The 22,216-nt window shown below is 42.3% G+C and overlaps 1 protein-coding gene across 3 annotated transcripts in view; it reads right to left on the bottom strand.

Annotated features, from left to right (window-relative positions):
- Nucleotides 1–22,216, bottom strand: part of AFF2 (ALF transcription elongation factor 2) — a 348,869-nt gene that overhangs the window by 34,025 nt on the left and 292,628 nt on the right. For all 3 annotated transcript variants that reach the window (XM_076347219.1, XM_076347221.1, XM_076347220.1), the window contains exons 10-11: nt 1,572–1,734; nt 20–1,039 (exon numbers count right to left, since the gene is read on the bottom strand). In XM_076347219.1, coding sequence (XP_076203334.1) covers nt 20–1,039; nt 1,572–1,734 — 1,183 coding nt within the window. The remainder of the gene's footprint in view (nt 1–19; nt 1,040–1,571; nt 1,735–22,216) is intronic.

Here is a 22,216-nt window from a genome sequence, read left to right as displayed (position 1 = left end):
AACGATGAAAACGACTTACCTTATGTTTCCTTTTGGATTTTGTGGATGGTTTTTCAGCTGCTGGGGTAGGGGATTCTCGAGATGGTCGCCTGTGTTTCACATTTGCCTCTCTTGGTTCACTTTTCACAGACGTGGTCTCAAAAGACTCTTGTCCAGGTATCCTAGAGAGTAAACTAAGGTCTATTTTCACCCACAGAGATTTGAGTTCTTCATATTCTCTCAGTGGGGACAGAAGTTCATTTTGTACGATTGGGATAGGAGAAAAGAGCTGCTCCTCCAAGTCATTGCTTGTCTGGTCAATGGATGTGTTGCTGCCATTGCTAGTTAAACTACTTACGCTGAGGATGTTACTGCCAGAGTCCTTCACTTTGACGCTACTGCCAGACCCAGTGCAAGCTGGCAATACCTTAGCCTGCAAGCTCTCCTCCTGGTCTGTATTTGAGTCAGAAGTAGATGAATCTGTTTCAATGAATTCCCGGGACTTAGGGACAATTTTGCTGGGGCCTCTGTATTTTTTCTTCTCTGAAGTGAGACCTGTGCTAGTTCGTGGTTCTTTCCTTGGAGCGGTCTTCCCAACTGCTGCTTTAGTTCGAACCTTTGGCTGCTCGGGGGGTTCCTGTGTGTCTTTTTCTTTGGGAGTGTTGCTGGTATTATTTGGTTTGGGCCAGTTATACTCTTCTACACTGGAAGTCCTTTCTACCTTTTTGGGTTGCTTTTTCCCAGTAGTCCTTTGTGAAGTTGGCTCATTATGAGCTGGTGACTTCTGCTTGGAGCTTTTTGCCTCTGGGGTTTTTTGGGCAACCCGCGGTTTGGCTTTCTCTCGGATGGGACTAAGGATCACCCGGTCTTTGGAATCAGTCGGGGGCAGGCTGCTGTTGAGCTTCCCTTTGTTTGGCCCTTCGGCCTGCTGGTTGCTCTGGGCCTGGGAGCTGGTCTCGCTGTGAGGCTCATTTTGATTGTTGATGATAGTCTTGTTGTGGGGGTTCACTTTATTTAGCCATTTATCCAGCTGCCATTTGTTTGTTGAGGGAGGTTCAGGCTGCAGTTTGAAGAACGACAAGGAACAAATCTCAGACAGAAGCAATGCTTTTCCCTTTAAATAAGAATGTTTTTAATGTACCCTTTTATTTCAGTCAACTAGTGGTGACTGCTAGTTTTATGGGAGTATTTATGGAGTATTTATGGTTAATTAGGCTTCCTTATCTGGTTTACAATGTGGCCCTGGAGAAATTTAATACAACTAAAAAGTTTAGCTGGTCCCTGAAGACATAGTTTTGTCATGTTGCCTTTCCTTAGTCCCAGCTGAATACTGTGTCAATAAAATCTTCTCTAGCTACTGGCAAAAATCTAAATATTTCTTTAAAGCAATTCAAATGTAGGCCAGAAGGATTCTTCCAAAAGCTAGAATGAGTATGTGGGTCATACACGTAAAAGTGTAAAGCGAGAAAAAAGTTGACAGCATCAAACAGCACAGAACTCCAACATTTTCCTAACAGGGAGCAGGATTTCACTCCCTTCAATGCTTCCCCCTCTGAGTCCCCACTGGGGAGGAGCTGAGAGTGTGGCTTTACCTCCGGCGTGGCACTGCGTGACTCCTCGTTGCACTCGCTGTCACTGGAGCTGCTCTCGCTGTCGGAGTCGGACTCAGAGCTGCTCTCAGACTCGCTGGAGCTCCCAGAGCCGCCGCTGGAATGGGCCAAGCCGGTTGCATGTGCCGCTGGCACCGGCAGGCTGCTGCGGAGAGAAGATCCTCTCGTGTCAGTATGCAGCTTGTCTTTTTTAAAGTATTGCCGTGGGGGGAGCCACCCAGCGAACCCTGTTCACACCGACTTTCCTCAGTGTCAAGTCCCTCTCCTGCAGTATAGACCCAATGAAAGCTCCAGCGGCCATGCCACCGCATAGCCACCAAAGGAGCCCGCTGGGTTTATGCTTCACGGGACAAACTGATAATGGTGTTAATAACATTACCATCATCATCATCCTCAAATGAGAAACACCTCAGTGTCACAAGCCTGAGCTTATTAGCCCAATGATTGCAAAAACTAACAATCACACTTAAATAATTCATTAATGGAATCATGGTTTCTTCATTTTTTGCCAGTTCATTTATAATTTATGATCAAAGGAGGGACATCAGGCAACTAATATTGGACAGGGCATTTTAAAAATTAATTTTAATGAATACTTTTACACTGCAGCATATGAAAACTACATATTTTTGACAAGTCTCCGGGGACTGCCCAAGGATTTTTTATTTATAGCTGTTTTTTCCTCTCATGTTTATGATAATGCAGTGAGAAAATGGCATTCATGCTGAAAATAAGCCTCTCTGTGAAATCTATTTTTCTGCGTGTTCAACTGTCCTCCAAGATGTATTTATTAGCAGTGCAGTGGGTGTCATTGTTTTTCCTCAGCATTTATTTCTAAACTGAGAGGTTGGATGACCCCAGTTTTTAGCACTACAGAATTCTGCCAGTCTGAGTCTTTATAAACTCATCTTTAATTTCAACTTTTTTGTCAGGGAGATAACCATAAGATTTTATGTTTCTTCAGCTGATCTATACAGAGACTTTTTGATGATTGATTTTAAATTTGTGAAGCTGACAAAGCAAAGTGTTTGAAAATTGACACCATTTGCTAGTACTCCTTTATGGATATTCAATACTTCACCTTAATATATCATATGCTGTGTGTGTCCCATATCGAGTGATCCAGAGATGCCTAGAAGTTATAATACAGCTTTGCCTTCGTTTCTGCTATCTGCTTCTCTACTTTCCTCTGAGAAGGATTCAAGTAAGCCAGGTACATGCCCTCCTTCCCTTTTCAAACTGAGATGCTATGTGCATCAAGATGCCCTCTTAAAAAAAACCACAGTAACCATGAAAGTGGAAGTTGGAAAAGCCAGAAAAAACCAATGTGTGACCCTGCTCTGCTAGAGTCTTTACAAGTATCGCCATTGGCTTCCACGACAATAATAGATGGTCTTTAATTTTCTTCTTATGCTAAGCTACTTTCTCTCTCCCTCCTTGTTGGTAAACCTATCCCTTACACCGCGGTTGGTAACATAACTGTCTCTCTGAGCATTGCAACGGCCCTGCAGTGCCCACTGACAAAACAGCTTGGTGCTTTAGGGTGCATTAATGAAACAAAATTACTCACTTGGGTAATTGCTACAGATCACTAACTTTGTTGCTCATTAAGTGCATATACTTTTTTTTTTTCTTCTTCTAGAGGCTCTTCACTCAACTGACTCAAGTAGAGCTACTTAAAAAATTTCAACTGGAAGTAACAGGTAAATCAAAAGAACAGATGCTTTTAAAAATACAGGCATTTCCAAAAGTATTATGGAAAACTAAACATTGCTGATTTAAAAAATGGATATTACACTTTGTATTTAATATCATTATTTTTGGAAACCATTTGTGCACTTGTTTTTCTTTCTTTATCCCTCCTTTTCAGTGAAGCTCAAGAAAGTGTAGGGAAATACATTTTCCACTTCTTTTTTACAGTAAACAAGAAAATAGAACAGTGGAGAAAAAGTGGATATGTTTATAGGGGAGTTTGCCTTTCCATTCAATATCTTGTAATTTTGGTCTTATATATATAGACCTTATACAAACAGAGAAGGACTGGTGGGAGATGTGGTGGCCGGAGGCCGTCTTGGGCTTAGCGACCATGAAATGATAGAATTCTCAATTCTTGGTGAAGTCAGGAGGGGGGCCAGCAAAACCGCAACCGTGGACTTCCAGAGCGCGGACTTTGGCCTGTTCAGGACGTTGGTTGAGAGAGTCCCATGGGAGACAGTCCTGAAGGGCAAAGGGGTCCAGGAAGGCTGGACGATCTTCAAGAAGGAAGTCTTAAAGGCGCAGGAGCAGGCTGTCCCTGTACGCCGTAAGAAGAACGGGCGGGGAAGACGACCGGCCTGGCTGAACGGGGAGCTCTTGCTGGGACTCAGGAAAAAAAGGAGAGTTTACCGCTTGTGGAAGAAGGGGCAGGCGACTCAAGAAGAGTACAGGGATCTTGTTAGGTCGTGCAGAGAGGAAATGAGAAAGGCAAAAGCCCAGCTAGAACGCAATCTGGCCGCTGTCGTTAAAGACAACAAAAAATGTTTTTACAAATATATTAATGACAAGAAGAGAGCCAAGGAGAATCTCCATCCTTGATTGGATGCAGGGGGGAACATTGTCACTGAGGATGAGGAAAAGGCTGAGGTACTCAATGCCTTCTTTGCCTCAGTCTTTAACAGGCAGACCAGTTATCCTCAGGGTACTCGGCCCCCCGAGCTGGAAGACAGGGACGGCGAGCAGGATGAACCCCCCATAATCCAAGAGGAAGCAGTCAATGACCTGCTACGCCACCTGGACACTCACAAGTCTATGGGGCCGGATGGGATCCACCCGAGAGTGCTGAGGGAGCTGGCGGAGGAGCTCACCAACCCACTCTCCATCATTTATCAGCAGTCCTGGTTAACGGGGGAGGTCCCGGATGACTGGAGGCTTGCCAATGTGACGCCCATCTACAAGAAGGGCCGGAAGGAGGATCCGGGGAACTACAGGCCTGTCAGCCTGACCTCGGTGCCGGGGAAGATTATGGAGCGGTTCATCTTGAGGGCGCTCACAAGGCATGAGCGGGACAACCAGGGGATCAGGCCCAGCCAGCACGGGTTCATGAGAGGCAGGTCCTGCTTGACCAACCTGATCTCCTTCTATGACCAGGTGACCCGCCTAGTGGATGAGGGAAAGGCTGTGGATGTGGTCTACCTGGACTTCAGTAAGGCCTTTGACACCGTCTCCCACAGCATTCTCCTAGAGAAGCTGGTGGCTCACGGCTTAGACAGGTGTACTCTGCGCTGGGTCAAAAACTGGCTGGACGGCCGGGCCCAGAGAGTTGTGGTGAATGGAGTTCAATCCAGTTGGCGGCCGGTCACGAGCGGTGTTCCCCAGGGCTCCATTTTGGGGACGGTCTTGTTCAATATCTTTATCAATGATCTGGATGAGGGGATCGAGTGCACCCTCAGCAAGTTTGCAGACGACACCAAGTTGGGCGGGAGCGTTGATCTGCTCGAGGGTAGGAAGGCTCTGCAGAGGGACCTGCACAGGCTGGATCGATGGGCCCAGGCCAACTGTATGAGGTTCAACAAGGCCAAGTGCTGGGTCCTGCACTTGGGTCACAACAACCCCATGCAGCGCTACAGGCTTGGGGAAGAGTGGCTGGAAAGCTGCCTGGCGGAAAAGGACCTGGGGGTGTTGGTCGACAGCCGGCTGAATATGAGCCAGCAGTGTGCCCAGGCGGCCAAGAAGGCCAATGGCATCCTGGCCTGTATCGGAAAGAGTGTGGCCAGCAGGAGGAGGGAAGTGATCGTGCCCCTGTACTCGGCACTGGTGAGGCTGCACCTCAAATACTGTGTTCAGTTTTGGGCCCCTCACTACAAGAAGGACGTTGAGGTGCTGGAGCGTGTCCAGAGAAGGGCAACGAGGCTGGTGAGGGGTCTGGAGCACAAGTCTTATGAGGAGCGGCTGAGGGAACTGGGGTTGTTTAGCCTGGAGAAAAGGAGGCTGAGGGGAGACCTCATCGCTCTCTACAACTACCTGAAAGGAGGTTGTAGCGAGGTGGGGGTCGGTCTCTTCTCCCAAGTAACAAGCGATAGGACGAGAGGAAATGGCCTCAAGTTGCGCCAGGGGAGGTTTAGATTGGACGTGAGGAAAAATTTCTTTACTGAAAGAGTGGTTAAACATTGGAACAGGCTGCCCAGGGAAGTGGTTGAGTCCCCATCCCTGGAGGTATTTAAAAGACGTGTAGATGCGGTGCTTAGGGACATGGTTTAGTGGACATGGTGGTGTTGGGTTGACGGTTGGACTCGATGATCTTAGTGCTCTTTTCCAACCTTAATGATTCTATGATTCTATTTTGTGTTTGGAAAACACTAAAAGTAGATGAAACCCGAGTTTTCCTACTTCATTACAATCGTTTCCAAGAAGAAAGAATAAGAAAAAAAAATAGAAAAATCTTCAAGGATTCCCAAACTGAGGAGGCAAACACGACAATACCATTCTAAAATACCAAAATGAAACATCAGTCTTGAAAAAAAATGTTATTTATGGAATTATCAGAACAATAAATTTGTAACTTAGATATGACTTTTTCCCTAAATCTCTGATCTTCATCTGTTTCACTTCTATTTTCTGTTTTCACCCCAAAATGGAAGTGAACATGGCAATATTAATGTTTCATCCTTGCTGAAAACTCCAGTTCCCACAACGCTAGCAGAGAGATGGCTGTGAAGACAAAGAGATGTTTAACCCTCAGCAGCCTCTCCAGGAGCTCAAGGCCAGGCATACGGCTGCCTGGCACATGCCGGTCCTGCAGAGAGTAGCAGGGCCCATGGCTGCACCAAGCTGGTGGGGTATCAGCCACGTCCCCTTCGGCCCAGTTCCTGCAGGGAATTAATGCGCCTTTGTAGCAGGGCATATAAACCCGCACCAGACCTGCAGTGACAAAGCTCCTTGCCTGGGGTGGTTTATGCCCAGGCAACCCCCATACAGAATATGTGTGTGGGGCTGCTCACAAATCTGTGCTGATCTGCCTAAGAAAATGCTCTGTTGTCAGTGCTGGCAAGTTTGCTCTCATTAAGATAACCGATTTAAAAAATATCACCTCTTATAATAGATCAAAGAAGTAAAAGCCAGTGTCCCAGCAGCTAAGGCTAGACCTTTCTAGCCTTTAAACACAACCTACATCTTTTAGCACTCTGGAAGAGAACTGACACTGTAGCTGGGAAGCGCTTACACAAAACAACTGGAGTTGTACTGTAGCAGACTGCAACTGTCTGACAAAGAACTCAAAGGGCAAGAATAAAACCATGGAAATAGATGGCAGCTCCAACCTGGTCTTATTTTATTTCTTTCTGCACACCAGCCTCAGAAAAAGTTATCATATGCCAAACATTACTGAATAACACAGCTCAGCAAGCTTGCAGGAACCAGACAGACTCAAAATAATGTTTTTCATACAAAACACAATGAGGTCATATTTGTCTTTCATCTGGGATAATAAAATTATGCCTTGGCTACATCGAGCGGTTTCATGCTGAAGACATCATTGCTGATCTACATTTTTAAAGTAGAAGCATTCACTTTTCATCATGTAGTTTGGGTTGAGAGTAACTCTGTTTGAATGCTTTGCAAAACAATCAGATAAGACCGAAAATGCCTTTCCTAGCATCTCACCATACTAAAGATAGAGAGATCTTGCACATAGCTACATGCACAATCAACTTCTAATAATGCTGTTCAGCAGAACAGAAGAAAATATACAGACCTTTCACATACAAGTGTGTGGAAAAAAAATCTTTGCTTCCAATAAAAGGAGTTTAGTGGAGAGATTCTGGGTTGTCTTCTGGGTTTTTTTCCTTAAATAAAATGTATCTTTTAGTTCAAAAGAACAGGTTGGTTTGCACTCTTCCCAAAGACTTCTTCAGGTTTAAAGTTAAATCACGTATTTTAAAAGATGCTGGGATAGATTCTGCAAATGTGCATTCAAGCAGCTGTTATACAAATAAATTTGGCTTCTTCACATAAGTATCAACTACATGAACTGGGGGTTGCCTCTCTAAGAGACTTTCAAAGCAAGCTTTGTTGTGTTGCTAAGATCCAGACAAGGAATGCCAGCCTGGACAAGGTTTAAAATGGATTTAAAGCATTTTATCATCAGACACAAGTCCTCAACGTGACTAAAGGGGGCAGGAAGCACTGGTATTTGAAACTCTTGAATTTTTATTTCCCAGCAGGAGATGAGCACTCATATTGTTCCTCAGTGTTTGGGTGGACAATGTTTTTATTTCATTTGAACTAAAAAAAAAAAATTAATAAAAACAATGCTGCACAATGGAACACAGTATTGTTTGGGTAAATAACACTTAGAAGAAAGCCAGTTCATTATTATCACTTGAGATTGGAGGCCCCTACTGAGACCAGTGACCTGCTGTGCTGGGATCTGTGTAAATACATGATGAGACACAGTCCTTGGGCCAAAGAGCTTGCAATCCAAACACACAAAGCAAACATTAGAGGTATTACAGTCATCTTCATACTCCGTGCAGGCCTGTTACATTCTCTAAGTGCGAGGCCTCTCTTCAGTTAATGGAAACATCACTTTCGCCCCGCTTTTAATTTTGTTCTCCCCATATTCCAAGCCCTGTGCTCAGCACTTGATCTGAATCCTGCAGGGCAGTCAGACATGCTCTGCCCTGACCACAGGTGTGCTATCTGGGAGGAAAAATACACACCTGACTCAGCAGCAAGGATCCCCATTACCCAGGCCAGATGGATCAGCATCTGCTTACCCCTTTCCAAAGTAGCTTCTCCTGTGCCATGGAGATGAGAGACACTGGAGTGACACCCATACTGTAGGTGGGAGGAGAACCAGACCTCCATCTTTTGCAAAGGCCATCATGACGATGTCTCTAGTTGCCTGCAGACTGGTAAGCTGGTCTCCTCCCTGCTATCAAACAATGAAGCAGACAGAAGAGACCTGCACATCCGGAAGCAATTTGGAAGGAAGCTCTTCCACAGCACTTTTACCTACCTCCCTTCTTCTGCTTTTGCAGGACACGGCACTTCCCCTGTCCCTTGCTGCTTGGCAGCATGATTGTGCACAGCGTGGGCACAAAGTCTGAGATGAGAAATATCTTGAAGGACGGGACAAACACCAGTATCATCAGTACCTGCCAGTGGTTTTCAGCATTTGTTGAGCTCAAGCTTAACTACAGAGCAGCTGAGACTTGCAGGTGTGTGGCTTCTCATGGCTCCTGGTGAGGAACTGCATCAGGCTCATCACACACCAACCATCTTTCTTTCGCTGCAGTTCACTCGTACGGGTGATCTGCCTAAATTTAAATGTCTCCCTGCAGCTTGTCTGTTTTTTAACTTATGGGTTATTTTTCCAAAGCCAGTTAAAGCAGACATGGCATTATTATGTGTCTGGATTATTATGCTGCCTAGAGAACTGAAGGCCCAACATGCAGCTTACACTTTTTTTGTTGTTGTTGTCATCTAGACTATTATATTATTTTCAACACATCATTTATTCTACTGTTGTAATAAATGATTTTCAAGATTAAACCTGGTAGTTACAACAAAGATAATGTGAAATACTAGAACTCATTAACCTCTAATAAGAAAAATAATAAACTTTTTACCCTGTAAATACATATGTAAAAAAAAGTCATATAATTTAGACTACTGCAGTAAAACTCATCAAGGAACAAAAATTCCTAACAAGTCTTTAGCTATCTCCCTGAACTTTTCACCAATTAGATGTAGTCATGTTAATTGCTGTGAAGAGAATTTGGCAAATAGACGGTGCCCTCCCACAATAGGTTTGTTCATTCCAAACCTTCCTTTTTAGGGTAATGATGAATTGGCCATTTGTTCCACTGCTCTACCCAGAAATCAAAATGCAAACTCTGAGAAAGCAGAGCGCTGCTGGGCAGTGGGAAATTGTAGATGGGAACTGACCAGTGAGTCAACAGTATATCAATGCTGGCAATGTATTTCCACAAGAAGCAGCACTCTACAAAGGTTGCTTTACTGCACAGGCCTATTTTTAGGGAAAATTCAACCAATGAAATTTGGAAAGGGGAAGGTCTATGCTGGAAAAGTGACTACAGACTTTACAGAGTGGTTGATGTTCCTGTTGAGGCACTGGATTGGGAATTTTGCTTTGTGTCTGAGAAGAAAATATGTCTGTGCACCAGTTCCTGCTGAGTAAAAGAGAGACTATGTTGCCTAGCCTTAATCTGGCTTGTCTATTTAAAATGCAAATTCCTCAGAACAAAGACTCTGAGTGCACAGGGCACTGAAAAGTGGGCATCCAGCTCTGAGTAAGACTTTTGTGCACTACAGCATCTACCAGAGTAGACGGTAACACTTGCTCTTGGGGGGATACTGTTCTCCCACTCACTACACTTTATTCTGAGAAGAGACAGAGGAACAAACCGGCTTCAGCTTTTCAGAACCTAGCCCAATCTCTCCTCCAGAGCCTATTTCTACAGAAAAACTGTGAATCTGAGGGGCATTACTAGGAGTTACTGGGCTCACTGAATTCTGCATAAATGCTCAAAAAAGGCTGCTTCATTATTCTAGCAGATAATAATAGAGCAGCACCTAGCAGATTAATATTTAGTGTCAGAATTTAATAGCATAACTGTTCAATAACGAAGTTTTATTTCTCTTCTATTCTTACACCATTATCAGGAAGTAATATTCTCTTCTAATTTGAAAGGGAGCTGCCATTTTTTTATAATGAATTGTGCATATCTATATCTTCAAACTCATATATGACTGCCATTAGATTGCTTTTTAAAGAAAAGGATCGCTCTGAATGATTTGTTCACTGCCTTTCCATTGGTTAGTATTAAATTATTTATCATCAGGCTGGTAGGATTCAAATCTAAACTTTCAAAGATTGGGTTGACACAGGAACTGGAAACCTGTATCAAGCCCTTTTAAAATATTAATCAGCACCCAGGTCAAAGACATGAAATAAGGTGTGGAAATTGTTACTTCAGCTAACATTAGCACGCATAGTAAGACATCACTTATGATGGCTCTCTCAAGTCAAAACACATGGAAAGGGAAAACCTCTCTAATATGTTATTCAGGATGTGGCAGCTGATCTGCCTGTATCAATCCTGAACACTGTAATGCAAATAGGAGTTCTGATTTATTTTGAGGGAGAGGGTAATTTACAAGATGTTGTATGTAAAAAGCCGCATTCTCATTTTACTGTGTTCAAAAGTAACTGTTTTAATCAAAGACTGTTTATAACAAGGTTGATAGAGTTACTGAAACGGATTTTTTTCATATACATATAACCTTTTATACTTCCAGCTTTAAAGACCATAAAAAAAGGATAGTAAAGATGAAAGAAGTTAAAAGAATGACAGAGCTAACTCCTATGAGCCACAATCTATGTCAAAGCAGAACTAAAGTGATTGACAGCTTGCATTAGTAATGAATAGAGTGGGGAAAAGCTGCCAAGAATCCGTAACAAGGTCAAAGCCTTCCAATAAAGAATTATATTAGCCACAAATCCTAGGTGGAACTGTGTATATACATCTGCAATGTGACTTTAACCATGGTACTGTTTCTACTGTCCTATTCTGACCCTTTTCCAGGTTTTATTCCTGGGCTACAGTAAGTTCTGACTCTTTATGACACCTGCAATAAAGAACAGGTGTATCATATCAAACTGCCTGTGAAATTATAAAAAACAAAAGAAGAGGAGGAATTTTAATGGCACATCTCTAACGGTGCACATAAAAAACTTTCTGAACTATTGGTATGGTAATCGCTCTCCTTCCAATTTCACAGCACTCATACACACTTGACATGGAAGAGAAGGGGATTTTGCATATTCAAAGCAATATTGTATCCATGATTTGTGTACGCATCACCCTGCTCACCTCAGAGTTTGGAAACAATTTTGTGAGCATGATATTATTCAGGGAATGCAATGTATGTAGACTTTTTGATGTACAATATTTTAATGAATGGATTCAAGTGTCAGAGAGCATTATTTGTACCCTGCCCTGATGTGCTACTGTTTGTCTGGCATCTGGAAGAACAAGAATACTATCTCTTACTGTGAGACTCCAAAGGGCCTCATTTGATGTAAATGGAACCATTTTATTATATCAATATTGCTGCACTGAATCAAGCTAGATATGAGTATTGATACATAGAAACTTATTTATTTTCCACAAAGGAAATGTGGAATACTGCATCTTTCAGTACACTTTGTGAATCTTCTGTGAAAGTTTAGAAGTACATATTCACCCCTCTACTGTTTATAATTTTAAATTAACATAAAATGTTTTTTGAGTCACTTATTTGCGCTTTGATTTTACTTACTTTAGCAGAAAGTCCAAGTGTGGTCATGATAAAAAACGTCCAAAGTAAACCTCTAAAAGCAAAGTGTTGCCTTTTTTCTCATTCATGTATGGCAGGAACTTGGACACATAACATTGTAAATGAACTACACTGCTCATTCTAACTCAGTTCAACTTCTGTTCTAACTGAAAACAGAATCCAGCTTACAGAGCCCTGTGGGAAAAGAACTGGGAGCTATGGGACCAAAACACAGTGGTGCAGATGGATCCACATGACACCTCCAAATCCTCAACATTTCCAGTCTCATCTGCTATCTGAGGAAAGCCAATTTTACTATCCTGAGCAACCAAGCAGTCAGAAAACATGAGAAAGTAGGATTTTTTTTTTTTCTTTCGCTGTATAAAACAACACCTCTGAGCTTGAAAAGGTGCCAAAAGGCATATCCTGATTTTCCAGAGCTTTACAGCACAGACACAGTCATTCACACCTGTGCGTTATGTACAAGTGTCACAACATCAGTTCAGGAAACTGTCTGAGGATTTACTCTCCAGGGGAATCCCTTGGGAACAGATCAGCAGTATAACCACTTCCAGACTGGAGCAAAGAGGATGAACCGGGAACATGAGTCTCTGCAAGCCAGAGAAGGGAAAACAGCCTGTTGCACTCTGTTAAAGTCACCCCTATTTAGAAAAGGCCCAAGATGGCTCCAACTGTGGCTACTGTCAGGAGCATGACGAGTAAAACAAGCAATACAGAAAAGGGCAGAGATAAAAACTGAGTACAATCAGAACAAATTGAGTAATATTTTACTAAATGAGCTTCAGCTGCTCACAAACTGGTAGTAATCTCCATGCATTATACACTGTACAAAGCATGAAACAGCAGGATTGGTGCTAGAGGCATGGCGTGGCTCATAGGCATGTACTCAAATGATAAACGCACAAATAATCCACCTCTACGGAGATGACTACTGCACCTCTGCAAAGAAAGACAACCCTGTGGTTGTAGCACTGGTCTGACACTTTAGAAAACTGGTTCGATTCCTGTGTCTCTCTGGGATTTAATGAGCAAAATAATTCAATTCCTGGCACTTCTTCCCTGTTTTTAATACAGATAGTATTGTGAGACTCCAAGCATATTTACGTTCATCAGATTTAAACTGTAGGATAACAGGGGCCACAGAAGTACACAGACACTAATGAAAACCACAAGCAGACACTTAGTTTCACTGCTACTGCAATAATAGTAAAAAGGAATCATCATTATTAATAATGGGCAATTACTCTGAAATAGTTTTTAAAGAAGTATTCCTAAAGGCACATGATGAATTTATGGCACACCACCAGAGCCCTTCATGGATATAAAGATGTACTTCAGCACACGACTTGTTTTTTGAACAGGGATAAACCTGTCTAGTAAAATATTAATAAAGCTGAATGCTGAAACATAGGTGTCTTCCTTACAATTTATTTTAAAATGAGGTGAAAAACTCCATTTGGAGTGAAAATCTAAACCTTCTCTGTATTTGTCTAATGTGAGCTCCTTTTAATGCTGTTGATTTTTGCCAGTTACATAATACACTGCTTTATACATGAGAAAAAAAAGGTATTAAATCTATTTAGGATTAAACATCATCTTGAAGGATCTTATGTTAAGAACAGAGCTAAATCTTTAAGCGGAATCCACCCTTAATTATGACATATGTAGGTATTAAGGAAAAAAAGGTGCTTCTTTGAGTGATAAATGGACCTGAAGATCCTTCACAACATTCACAATAAATCACAAAAGACCATTAATAAACAGTCAGAAAAAAATGACAGTTACTACAAGTATCTGCTCTCATACTTTGCCTAATACGATCAGTGTCATGTTTAAACCTGACATCTTAAATCTTCGACATGAAAACCCTTTAAGTCAAAAGGCTCAGCTATTTTAAACAGAATTTTCTATGCTTGTTATTTTGAATGACAGCAAAAGGAAACAGAGAATCTTTAATTCTTTAACCTTATCTGGCTGAAAATCTTGCCTTTCAGCCTTTTTCATCAACACCAAAATAAAGGGAAGATCCTATTAGCTTCCGCACCTACTTGCTGGGATCTTCTGGGCAAATAGAGCTGCCATGTCTTCCAGAGGGAGCTGGTGGTGCTCAGCACCTTCAGGATGGAGCTCTGTGGGAGTCAAGTCAAAACACCGCAAATAGGACTGCACTGCCTGTGTGCATGCTGAGGACAAGTTTGGAGCCAGCTTTGATTTAAACGGGAAGACTAACTGGGATTGCCAGAAGTAACAGTTGCAACACTGGATGACTTCCTGAAGTGTTACTTCAGTACTTTATCCACTCTGTCACACTGCCTGCTTTCTTAACCTAACTGAGAGAAACTGGGATGCCTGGCAGAGGCAGTTAAAATCTGACCTGGAAGGGACTGTGGACAAACATTGTATTCCCCAAGAGTGGTTCAGGAAAAGAGGAGTGACCATAATACTGAGCATAAAGTGGGTTTTGCCAATGGGGTGCTGAAACAAGCGACATTTTGTCTGTTCTTTTCAATACGGACAAAATAATTTAGATCTTTAGGATTAGTTAAATTATTTCTTCTTAAAAACCTTCCAGCTAAGAAGCTTTCATTCTGGACACTTATGTTCCTGAGTTACAAGAAATGGATTTTTCAACATTACCACCATCCATTTTTCCTCAGACTGATGAAGGCTTATTGTATCAGCAATGATTTGTTGAAGGTCTGCCAACAAGCAAAGGTCAGGAAGACCCAAACCCCTCATGGATACAGAGGTAAATAGGCAAAGTTCAATCTCCCTTGAACTTTTTCTTGTTTTCAACTTGATAATCATTCCTTTAGTAAGGTGCAAATGCCTTCTTCAAACAGCTGCCCAGACAGCCTCAATCTCCTAATGCTCTAGTGTGGCACGGTGGTTGCCTGTTACATCAGACTTGAAGCTCTCTTGCTCATTAATGACAAAAATCAGTAGAATCATAGAATCATAGAATAGTTCGGGTTGGAAGGGACCTCTTTAGAGGTCATCTAGTCCAATCCCACTGCCACAGGCAGGGACATCTTCAACCAGATCAGGTTGCTCAGAGCCCCGTCCAACCTGACCTGGAATGTTTCCAGGACTGGGGCATCCACCACCTCTCTGGGCAACCTGTGCCAGTGCTTCACCACCCTCAGCGTAAAAAATTTCTTCCTTAGACCTAGTCTAAATCTACCCCCCTTTAATTTAAAGCCATTCCCCCTTGTCCTGTCGCAACAGGCCCTGCTAAAAAGTTTGTCCCCATCTTTTTTAGAAGCCCTCTTTAAGTACTGATAGGCTGCAATAAGGTCTCCCTGAAGCCTTCTCTTCTCCAGGCTGAACAACCCCAACTCTCTCAGCCTTTCTTCATAGGAGAGGTGTTCCATCCCCCTGACCATTTTCGTGGCCCTCTTCTGGACCCGCTCCATCAGCTCCGTGTCTTTCCTGTGCTGAGGGCTCCAGAGCTGGACGCAGTACTGCAGGTGGGGTCTCACCAGAGCAGAGTCGAGGGGCAGAATCCCCTCCCTCGACTTGCTGGCCGTGCTTCTTTGGATGCAGCCCAGGATACGATTGGCCTTCTGGGCTGCGAGCGCACATTGCTGGCTCATGTCCAGCTTTTAATCTACCAGTACCCCCAACTCCTTCTGGGCAGGGCTGCTCTCAATCCCTTCATCCCCCAGCTTGTATTGATACCGAGATGTAGGGAGATGTCACTCTACTAGCAGGGAAGTAGAGAAATGTTGACTTATTTTCTGCATTAGAATTTAAAAAAAACCCCACCCTCTCTAATTTTGCCTGTAGTATTTGGGATATCGTGGACAATAAAGCTAAACTGGACAGAGCTCAAAAGCCAGCCCCTACAGTAGAAGGGAGCACAAATGGTCAAAGAGGCTGAGCAGGACTGACTGCTTCTGCAGCAAGGCTCCAGGGTGAACACCACCAGTGCTTGCATTCCCTGCAAATGCGCAGGGCGAGACAGAGACATTGTGGCCCAGACCTAAAAGGCTCACCCTGAATTTCAGATCAGTACTAAGCTGTATCCTGCTCAGTAATAACACTGCTTGGCTGATCTCTCTCTCTTTTTTTGCAGAGCAAAACGTACAAGGCCAGTCTGTAAGTTCAGATGATGCCTTCAAAACCCTGCAACAATTTAGCATCTATTTAATGCTTTGTTTCCTCCTTTGCTTTTTAAATGAAACAACATCCCTAAATGTTCTTATAAGTGAGTTGTGCAGAGGCTGCTGAGAGAAAACGTAGTGTGGCAGCATGTTCCTCCTACCACGCTCAAGTCAGGCTGGATTCCTGCACCAACAGACTGCCAATGGGAGTTTGACATGGGCAGAGTTTTGAAGCTGAAAGCTGTACTTGCGAGTTTTGAAGTGGAGAGGCTGTTATTTTTGAAACTGAATTCATAAAACATCACTTATCGTCTAGGCTACAGATGGACTCAGGATCCCACACTTGGCTCCAGAGTTTGGATAACTCACACTGCATATCTGGGGTTTGGGTTCAAGCCCATCTTGAATATAAATTTAGAATGAAAGAAATACATGCAAATACCAGGCATATTATAAGACACTGCCAGCTGTTTTCTTCCACTTACAAGACCATTTCTGAGAAAGCAATGTGTTTTTTTAAGTATATGGTGGAATATGGGAGTGATGACAAGCTGATATCCCTGAGTTCAATGTGAACCTGACCTCATTCTCAAGTTTAGGGTGTCTCTTGTTCCTGACGCATGCCTTCCTAGGCCTCTCAGGCTACATTCTTTATTAAGTTTGTTGAGAAATGGAACAGTGTGCTCACAACCTTTTTTTGGATCTCTCCTTGAAAAATATCTGTGTTCTATCTGTGCTTAAATGACAGCCTGCTGCTTGTTTTCCAAGAAAATCCATGCCAAAAGTCCGGATAACATTTAACTCACAGGCTGGTATACACAGAGCTGGCCTTGCGGGTCATGTTCCCAGCTGAGTAATGGACTCACTATATTATCCCTGGCAAGTCTCGCAGGTTGGAATTTTCAAACAAAAGCAAACAAAATCAACTTTTGTTTTGTGATTTGATTATTTTTTAATACTACAGCTTATTCATTTTGGTTTATTAATTTGTTGGTCCAATGGTTTTTATGTGCTGCAATTCAGAATAGGTCTCTCTCTAGTATCATGTTTTATATAGATATGGGAAATGAAATGTAAGTCTGATACAATTACGGTTGTATGCCATGCAAGACAATACTGTAAACACGACGACAGCCTGAAAAGCTGCTTAGCAAAATGATCTTAATATACAAGGCAGTGTGAAAACGTAGAAAGAATCTATAATGACAACAAAGATTAGCCATTTGCTCTCTAACCTTATTTACAGAAGCAATCAGAGGTATTCAGGTCGAGTTAATGACCCTGTCTCCAATTAATTCAATTGTCTACAAACAACACTGATGCAGTGGTTGTCTCAGTCTGCCACATAGTCTCTGAGGGAATACATAAGACTCCATTAAAAGTGACAATAATAATGCATTTATTACTGAAACACTATTGTATTATAAATAAATTCCTGATGTTAAATTATGCTCCACGCTTTAACAGAAATTCAATTACTGAAATAATAAAAAAGACGGTGTATTTGCCAAGTGCTTGGACTATAATTTGGCTGCTTAGTTACCAGCAGTTGGCTGTTTTGCAATTTCTTGTTCATAGAGTATTTCTTTTGAATAAACGCCAGACTTTTTCATACAAATTTCATGAACAAGTTGCAAAATGAAATTTTGAGCTTTTGAATCCAATTATAAAAGACATAACTAAATCTATTATTGAAAAATATTCTTGAAAGCCCTTCTTGCTGTTGTTCAGCTCTGTGTAGTAATTGAGGTAAGCACAGGTGCTGTTCATTATGGGCCATTGTGCACCATCTGAATTCTGGGAACTGAGGAATTCAGGCGGTTTCAACTCTGTTTGTGTGAATAACAAACAGGCGTGATTCGGAGGTTGTTTGTACAAGCTTGCACATTGCTCTTCTGGGACTCCTAAGACACCTGCTTACCCTTTTGAAGCCAAAACAGTATCATTTATGTTCTGGCTATTCTTCCTACAATGATTTTTGCAGAAGCAACATATTTCCCCACCCCTCTTCCCTCAGGCTGCTATCAATGGCGGAAGTAGGAACAAAAGAAAACAAGGATAAAACAATTATCTAGTGGGGACAAGAAGCTTTAGAGAAGTTCTTTTTGGCTTGATGAGATTCAGGCAAGGAAAACCTTGTGAGAAAAGAAGGAACTGCTCCTCACACTTAGCATCATTCCCCCCTTCAACCAGTTTCCTGTGGCAGGCTGTTAAGCATAAAATAGAATTTAATTTTTTTGCCTAGCACCAATCTGTCTTCTCTCTTTGGGGCTTGGCCATGTATTTATCTTGCTAATGCCTCACCCATTGTCTTCAGATGTTTTACATGGAAGACACGAAGAGATGCATGCACCTTGCATCCTGCTGTGTGAGTGCAAATGAAAAACTGCTGACAGTCTTCTTATTGGATCCCATAGGTGCCTGCAGCCATATGGCAGCGTGTATGTGGGTCCTGGCGCTTCAAGGGATCACAGACTCTCACCTCTGCAGATTTCAAAACGTGCTGTCTTGAAATATTTCTGCTGACAGTGATTATTTACTTTGCACTTTTATTTGTGGATGTATTGCCAGTACTTATCAGCAGAGATGTTATCAAAACATCTGGGGATGGAGTGTGTATGTGGAGAGCAGCAGCCAGGCAGCCCAAAGGAAGGAAACATGGAGGGGAAGTTCTTGCAGTCTCAGTGTTAAACTGAAAGGTACTTTTTTTTTTCTGATACTGATTGCAGTGCAACTAAAACTGCCACAGTTCAAGTACTTCTGGAAACATATCGAGCTGATGGGAGATGCTATCAGGCAACACTTAGCAGAAGTCAGCAGGCACAAGAACCTGAGCAGGTAAAAGATTCAGATATAATTCAACATCTGCAATATGATTTTTCAAAACTTGCAACAACCAAAGTTATTGGTTGTTGTTAATTCAAAGACTTATTCTTTGAATTAACTCCTGTCAAAAGCCATGCGCAGTTACAACAGCAGATCTTAGTGCCACCTGAAAGTCAAGTTAAGACTCGCAAAGATGAAATAATCCCATGCAACAAACCAACAATTAAAGAAAGGCAACCACTTTCCTGAACTTCAGGAAAAACAGGCCTACAAGAAAGAAGGCTTGGGATTTCAGTGGGCTGCAGGGCTGGGGGTTTTACTACATTAGAAACTGGCTGGCAACACTGGAGAGGACCATATTTACATAAGATAAGCCTACAGACTTCTAAAGGTGGTTGAGCTGGCAGTGAGGGACAAAGTGGCATCCTATTCACAGTGTCTGACTTCAGTGATGGATGGCAGTATCCTCCTTCAGCCAGGGAACCAGAAGGAATCTGAACAGAAGTGGATACTTCCTTCCAGATGTGGGACCAATTAGCCACACATCGGAAAAGGAAAAGGAGAAGGAAAAGGAGAAGGAAAAAAGGAAAAAAAGAAAAGGAAAAAAGGAAAAGGAAGAGGAAGAGGAAAAGGAAAAAGTGAAGGCAAAGGAAGCTCAGAGGACTCATCGGTCCAAAAACACTTCAGGAACTTAAGGTGAAGGCAGTATTATTATAGCAGATTACACATTGAATGAAGTTCAACAGCAAAACAACATATGCAAGGATGAGAAACAAAAGGAGTTTTGTTGGGGAAGGTGGAGACCAAAATTACGTCCAGGCTTTCAAGCTCCAAGTCTAACATGGAGCTGAACTCCAAGAGCAACCACAAAGCTCCAGAGTTTGTATACAGGTACTGTTTTTCACTGGGACTGTGCCATGTTTTAATACACTGGTGTCAATTATTTGAGGTTTAGGCTTTCTTAGTGGTGCCTAAATGAGGCTTATTTATATTCTGCAACTTGTAAGCAAACAGTAAACTAAATTTAAAGGCTAAGTATCAGCTCTGAGAGAAAGTCTCTGGGACTAGGTACAGTCCTGATTTTTGCTGTGTTTTGTTCAACTTGTATATATATACACTTAGTGCAACCATTCCCACAGGCACTTGCACATCTGTACAACAGTAAGAGAGACTCAGGAGAAAGACATTTTCTATGGACCTTGCTCAGCTTAGTAGCTGCTGCTCACATGTGGGGGAGCTGCTCATCATCTGAAGGAGAACAGATATATTTAAGTGGGATAGGCAAGATAACTTGCCACAGCCATTTCTGTCTTCTCAGTAAAGCTGGCCAATATATGAGGGGAAATAGACTCTATCCTTTAAAAGAAGGCAAGAGCAAACACTTGCTTTGTGTAGGGGATAACTTCACAGGCCTCCACACCACACCTCAAACCCGTGACACATTGCCACAGTGCTAGACTAGGCAAGACTCACAATGCCAGATGTGGGAGGCATTAAACACAAAAAGAGATTATTTGCAAGTGTAGCTTTTAGGAAGAGTCCAAGAGAGAAAAGAGAAAACAAGAGTTTAAAGAAGTAACTGATGAAAGGGGCAGCAAGACAAAGTCTGCAAAAGAACAGGAGAACCAGGAGGTCTTGAGAGGAGAGCCGAGGATATACAAGAACACACGAGTAGCCACAGCCAGAGCAGGAGAAAGGGAGGCTCTGTTGAACGATTTGCCATTTTTGTTAGGATAGCAATGAGCAGCCCAGAGTTTGTGGACTGAAGATGGCCTGATATTTCATATAGCCCTTGACCACATAATTTTTTGGAGGTATTATAGCTATATAACGCTATGGAAGGTATAAACATTTGGACCAGCAAAAGTTTTGGAAAGACTTACTCAGCTCTCAGATTCCTGCTGGAGAGACTTAACAGATCACTCTGTCACTCCTTACTCCTGCTGAAGACCCTCCCTCCTCTGCAGAAGTTTAATTCACTGAACATCTTCTCAACATAATCAGAGAAAAAAGAGTCTTACCATCTCAATCTTTATGTCAGCACAGCTCTATATTTCTTGGTAAAGCACAGCTAAGACCACTGCACAATGGTAAGGATAAGTTATTCAAATGTGGGATCTGAAATAAGGCTCGAGGTGCTCAGAGATAATGGAAGGAGGGTGACACTAGCAGCCGTACCCGCAGACATTTAGGCAGATTATAATTACTTAAGTAGCAATTTGGCTGGGACACCAGGATTAACACCCTTAACTCAAATTCTTATGAGAAAGCAATGAAATCTTTAATGACTGCAAATGGCCAGGACCTTTGCTTTATACCAAATCTGAAGCAGCAACTCTTACAGCACAGTGGCCTCTAACACAATATAAGGTCACTGTTTCGAAGGTGGTGTGGGGAAAACAGACACCTAGTCAGCCCCCATACCACTCTCTACAGCACCCAAGTAACCTGGAGAGCCCGTCCTTCCAAGCACTGTCATGGTCTGGCTCTACACAGCTTCAGAAGGTGGCTGGAGGAGAACGGCACAAGTGGGCATGGCTGGGGCCAACAGAGCATTTAGCTGTCATTATTCCTACAGCAGATTCACATGTACTGCAAAGTAGGCTTAATGAGGGAATATTAATTTATATCCATTCACAAGAGCATAAGGGGGCTCTAACACTGACCAATCATGGGCCTAACGGGTTTTAACAGTTCGATGCACTATGGGATCAGAGAAAGTTACAGACATGATAACATCTAATAAATCCAATAAAAATGGAGCTCAACCAAAGTAAGTTCCTGCATGTCAGATATTAAATATGACTAATGTTGTTTGACAGTGTTCCACAGAAGGTGCATTGGAGTCTCACTTCTTCCTTACCATTATCACAGAAACAGAAAGGTAAAGCACTGCAGGAATATAAATAATTTGAAAAGCCTCATAGACAATATTCTACTGTGCGCCTCATTTGCACTTAAAAAACCCTGCCCTACAGACCTTATGTACTTTTAAGATTCATCTGAAAGATACATGAAGAAGTCTTCCAGTCAAAAATGTACATATTTAATGGAATTAGATCTCTAGGCAAGAAAATGTCAGAAGAAAAGGAGAAATATTAAAGTGAATGCAGGGTGCTCCTTTCTAGTGCTTTCCTGCTTTGATAAATATCTTCTGGGATGTCATTTACTAGAAAGTAATGATTTAACAAAAAGAAAAACTGCAGTATAAAATATACTCTCTTTATTGCTGAAGTAAGTTGCTATTTTCATATTTTCCCTCTGTATTCTGCTTTTGTCAGCCAGAGGCCTTGATATTTGCTTTTATATCACCCCCATTGAAAATGCAGTGATTATTGTGAAATATTCAATTGC

This window comes from Aptenodytes patagonicus, chromosome 9, assembly GCF_965638725.1.
Source record: "Aptenodytes patagonicus chromosome 9, bAptPat1.pri.cur, whole genome shotgun sequence".
NCBI lineage: Eukaryota > Metazoa > Chordata > Aves > Sphenisciformes > Spheniscidae > Aptenodytes > Aptenodytes patagonicus.
The sequence above is the reverse complement of the archived record's forward strand: the minus strand, read 5'-3'. Positions and strand labels throughout refer to the sequence as shown.